Genomic DNA, 5,247 nt, shown 5'->3' on the forward strand with positions numbered 1-5,247 from the left:
GAGGGATGGTGTAGATTTGTCCGTTTTGAGGATGGAGGAGCAGAGAGACAGTAAGAACAACCATCGCCTCAGCGGTGTGGTCTTGTTTTAAACCAGGCCGGGAGTCACGACTTTGTGGAAATACCACCTAATCCTTCCATGCTTGTTAATCCTCCCTGTGCCTGAGATAGGGGGTATACAGGTAGGGAATTGGAGTTGCGTAGAAGTGATTAATATATTAAATACATGCAAAATGCTCTAATCTTATCTGGCACAAGCAGCACTTCAGTGCTTTGATCACAGTTGCTTGGTTTTGCGTGTGGCATCACTACAGGCCGGGTCAGAGCAGGCTTGATACTTCGCTGTATCTTTACACATCTGGACCTCATTTAATGCGATGTTAGTGCTCAACATCACAGATGTGCAATTATCCCCAAAACCAAGTTTCACAAAATAACTAAAAAGTGAAAGTCATTATGAAAACAGAGAAGTACTTTTATCTCCATTTAATACAGGCAGGGAGATGGGCGGGGGGGGGGGGGGGTGGGTTTTTTTTTTTTTTTTTAGTGCACAGATTTTTTTCTTATTAAGTCCAAATCATAAGCATCCCTCTGTAGGTAAGTAAAGAAAAAGAACACCATTCCGAATATTATACACGTTAATTAAAAAAAAAAATAAAAATTAAAAATCCCGTTGCCCAGTGTCCTCTACCTTAATGAAGAAGTTCGTTCCAGCAACCACCTGAGTTTTAAACTCCACTGCAGTGAAGACATCAAATGTTTTCCCTTCTTTTTCTTCTAGCTGAGGCTTCACCTTAAGGAAACAATAGGTTATTTAAGACTGATGCAAGATTCAAGTATTTAGGACTTAAGGCCCACACTGTCAGTGTGCCTCAGTACCCTGCAGGTCACTGCTGCTGAATCCCCAGACACAGAGTTCCTGCTTTTCCAAGTTATTAAAAGACTAAAACGAGTAACGTTAAGTTTTGTGTTAAAGCAAGACCAGAAATCTAGACAGGCAGCAAAGCCAAGACAGCGGTGTGATGCAGTTGTCACAGACTGACACCAAGTCTGGAGCCTCCAACAGGGAACTGTGTGGGTATTCCAGAAGATTCATTTTGACAAATGATTTCCTCTATTGACGTCTCAGCTTCCCTTTCTATCCTGTATATCTAACAACAAACATGAAGTGGTTCAGTATCTACATGCACAAGACTATAGGTCTTTTTAAAGAGAAGTTTTTAATGTACATCATTCTTACAACAAGAAAAAGGGCTGTCTTCAGCATTAGCTCCCTTTTCAAATTCAGAACGAGTTATTACAGACCCAGCATCACAGAACAGACAGACATCCAAAAATCAAGCTTTGAAAGCAGACTACCCAAACCTGAGGTTTTACAACACTTATTTGACAGTTCTTCCAGCATGTCTGCTGGAATCTATAATTTTTTCAAACTGCAAACATTTTCCAAAAAATAATTGAACCATAAAGCCTTTTGAGTTAGCATCCCAGTTTCTGGAGTGTAAAACCAGTGCTCAAGAAGTCAGAATAACTTGCCCAATATCCAGGAGGGAGGCGTTGCAGCTCTTCTTTCCCATACTTGGCTCTCTAGAACATCATGGCTATACGGTAAAATTCTTGGTCAGGAAAGCAGATTTCAGGCTTTGTTTACAAGGGCCTGTATGAATTAGTCTTGGAGTCCTTGCTGCAAGCGCAGTTCTACCCAGGCCTTACCTCCTGCTGGCCTTACCCTATCCTGTCCTGTGCTCCTTTAGCAATCCTAGGGACTGTGCAAGCTTGGGTCTTAGGTCTCAAAATTGCCCCGGCTCAGCTCATTATGTAGTAACCCTCCCTCCACTCCCACTGCAACAGTACCAGCAGTGAGTAGATTTTCTCTTTCCAGCTATATGGTGTACTTCCCCTTCTTCCTAAATTCAAGGGGAATAAATACATTTGCTCTCCTGCCTGAATCCCACCTGCTTCCTTAGGGGAAAACAAGTGCCAGTTTGCCACTGCTCAGGTGCTATAGGTGAGGTAGGAACAGAAACAATTCCTGCAACAGGGTATGTTCTCCCAGCTCTCCAGCACTGAGAAGGTGCAGGAACAAACTCTGGTGCCTTTCCAAGACAGCTCTTTGGTGACCATCCTGTCCCTGGGAGCTGTGACCATACTGCACATCTTCTCTCAGAGGTAACGCCTCTACACTTCTTCCAGGCTATGAACAGTATGTCAAAAGTAAGATAATGATGTTTGGATGCTTTTCTACATATGTTTTTTGCCATAAGGAAATCAAAGTGCACCCAACAACTTTGCATTCTAGGATGCAAGGAAGGGCACAGCCCCACAAAGCGCAGTGATTCAGTCCTCCCTCCTCCCCTTCCCCTGAGTCAAACGACGGAGCAAGTGGTTTCAGTTTCCATCACTAGAGCCACCACTACACATTTTAAGAAGCAGGGGAGAGGGTGGACCTAAGTACCCCACTGACCCTATCCTATCCTGTGCTCCTTTAGCAAACCTGTGCCAGGTTGGTTTCTTAGGTCTCAAGATCGCCCCGGCTCAGCACATTTTGTATTTCTACCAGAAAGCTGAACACCTGGCTCCATGACTGCAGACAGCTCACAGTCACATGTGGCTGCAAGCCTGTCAGGGTGTTATTGTGGCAGTGACTCACCACAGCATGTGACAAATGGGCATCCTGATTCAGTATGGAGGGGAGAGCCCAGAGAGAAATACTCTCTGAAAGAGCTGGTATCAGCCCACCCTGCTCGTTCATGATGACTGTCTAGATCTGGGGGTCCTGGTGGACAGTGCACTAAACAAGAGCCAGCACTGTGCCCTGGTGGTAACGAAGGTAACAGCATACTGGGCTGCATCAGCAGGAGCCTAGCCAGAAGAGAGAGGCAAGCGATTATTGCCCCTTACTTGGCACTTGTTAGAGCACATTTGGAATACCGTGTCCAGTTTTGGGGCCCCAGTACAAAAAAGATGTCAATAAACTATAGCGAGCTCAGCGGAGGGCCACGATGAGGTCAGATGGCTGGAGCACTCACGCTGTGAGGAGAGGAAGAAAATGAGCTTGCTCGGCCTGGAGAAGAGAAGGCTTTGAGGAAAGCTTTCCAGTACTTACAAGAAGCCAGGCTCTTTACTGAGGGGCAGAAGAATGAGACCCAATGGTCATAAATTGAAATTGGAGGTTCAGACTGTGTATAAGGAAAAACTTTTCCTCTGAGGACACTCCGGCAGTACAGCAGGCTGCCCAGAGAAATTGTGCAGTTTCCATACTCAGAGGTTTTCAAGACCTGACTGGACAAAGCCCCGAGCAGCCTGGGGCTGCTGATCCTGTGCTCGGTAGGAGTTACAGTCCCTTCCCACCCAAACAATCTGTGATTCAATCACAGGGCTGAACATTACCACGCCCTGAGGGCTCTTCACTGTTCTGCATGGCCTGTTTGCTTACTCCCAGAGCAATTACTAAAAAGCAGATGGTTCAAAATCACCCTGACTAGCCACAGCTGCCAGTGAGAAGCCAAGAGGTGAACGGGCCTGGGTGGAAACCCTTGCCATGGAGAGGCAGTTCCTATGGGACTGCTAAGCCAGAGACGCTGTCGGAGGGAGGCTGTCCTGCTCTGTCTCACACTGTAACCACTCTGGGCAAGCAGCAGTACTTGCCAGGCCCACGAATCTGACCGATGTTCGGCCATCGCCATGATTCTTACGAAATGATACAATGGAAGCAAGAACTGGAAAAGCAGGAACAGGAAATGTATTTATGGCAAGCAAACTGGCAGGCTCTAACAAGTCTCCACAAAGATTTGATTTTAAGCAAAGAAAATAACTTTGGAAGTCCACCCTGATTAAAGAAAACTAATGTTTCCTTCACAGTCTGTATCCAGATACGGATATGACTGCATGGGCAAATTTCAGTTTTGGGTTTTCCCATGTATATTTCATTAAATAAAGTAATTTAAGCTGGCAGTCAAAACAAGCTGGACAAACTTTGAAATACTTAGGTGATTTAAATGAAAATGCCAGATTTTTGGTTAATTCCATTCACATCTGAATCCGAATGCATTTTGTTTTTACTCTTCATCTTATATTTGGACTACCAAACCACTGCAGCCTGCCACAGAATGGAAATTCAGGATTTTAAACAAATCTAGTTTTCAGTCCATGTGCAATGTTAACTGCATACTCACATTATCTTTAACACGACACACATAGGCCTTTTCAGGTCAAAACAATAATTGTGACTCTCAGCAATTCTCAGTAATGTACTCATTACTGCAAGCTCCGGTTAGTGCTTAGGAGATACACATCTCTTTTTTTTTTTTTAATTCAAAATCATCAGATTCTACAAGCTAAACTTTAATTCCAATGACTGTTGTGCCTTTGGGTGCTCTGTACGTGTTTAGAAACTGCTGCAGCCTGGGGAACAAATCCAGACAATGACAAAGAGTGTAAGAAGCTGGAGCTTGTCCTTCATCTTTCTTCACTGGCTTGACACACCCTAGCTGATAAAACCAAAAAGCAGAAGGAACTTGAGTTCCCATGACTGAAACAAGACCGCATGCTTTGAAAGAAGAACTTAGTTGTACATTGGCATTTTTAGGGCAAAAAGCATCTGCTCCGTTAACATGGGCAGTAATTTAAGTTACTGTAAACAGTATCAGGATTTGGAGCTGGCAGTGGTTAGAGTTGAATTCTGCTTTGGGGAGTAGCAGAAGCAGCAGAGAAGTTTTCTCACTTACTCCTCCAACAAAAAAAAAAAAGTGGCTGCAAGATTTAGACTTCGCAAGAACCTCCTGAGCTCCTTCCTCAAGCTCAAGAAAATGGACCAAAAGGTCCAGACCAAAAGGGCTGGGACGTACGCTGGCTGCCCGGTGGGTCTGCGCTGATGCTGGTAGGTAACACATCACCTGCACGGCCAGGAACGGAGCTGGAAACACTGTGGCCGTCCCTGAGGACTCAACGCTGTCTACGGCTGCTCTCTAAATCCCTCTAAAATGTCCTCTTAAAATCCTGAGCCTGCTCTGCCTGGAGTCAATAAAACGACGCAAGGCCACGCAGGCACGGGGTGGGCTCCAGAGAGCCAGTCGCTGCGTTCCCGCAGTTTGCCAGCCTTCCCGCTTCCGAACTGAGGGGGGAGGAAAGGCCTCTCCGCGCTCAGCCGTGTGGAGCAATGGCCGACCCCCGGGCCCCCCAGCCGCCCCCTCCACGGGGACGGGGCCCGAGCCGTGCGGCCAAACCTGCCGCCTGCAGGCGCCCCCCG

General features: G+C 46.1%; 1 protein-coding gene across 1 annotated transcript in view; it reads right to left on the bottom strand.

Annotated features, from left to right (window-relative positions):
* LOC103922087 (cystatin-B-like) overlaps positions 1-3,685 on the bottom strand; it is a 4,575-nt gene extending 890 nt beyond the window's left edge. The window contains exons 1-2 of the mRNA XM_009330164.1: positions 3,614-3,685; positions 691-792 (exon numbers count right to left, since the gene is read on the bottom strand). Of these exons, the coding sequence (XP_009328439.1) occupies positions 691-792; positions 3,614-3,685 (174 nt within the window). The remainder of the gene's footprint in view (positions 1-690; positions 793-3,613) is intronic.
* Positions 3,686-5,247: the final 1,562 nt, after the last annotated feature.

Source organism: Pygoscelis adeliae, unplaced genomic scaffold, assembly GCF_000699105.1.
Source record: "Pygoscelis adeliae isolate BGI_AS28 unplaced genomic scaffold, ASM69910v1 Scaffold120, whole genome shotgun sequence".
Taxonomy (NCBI): Eukaryota; Metazoa; Chordata; class Aves; order Sphenisciformes; family Spheniscidae; genus Pygoscelis; species Pygoscelis adeliae.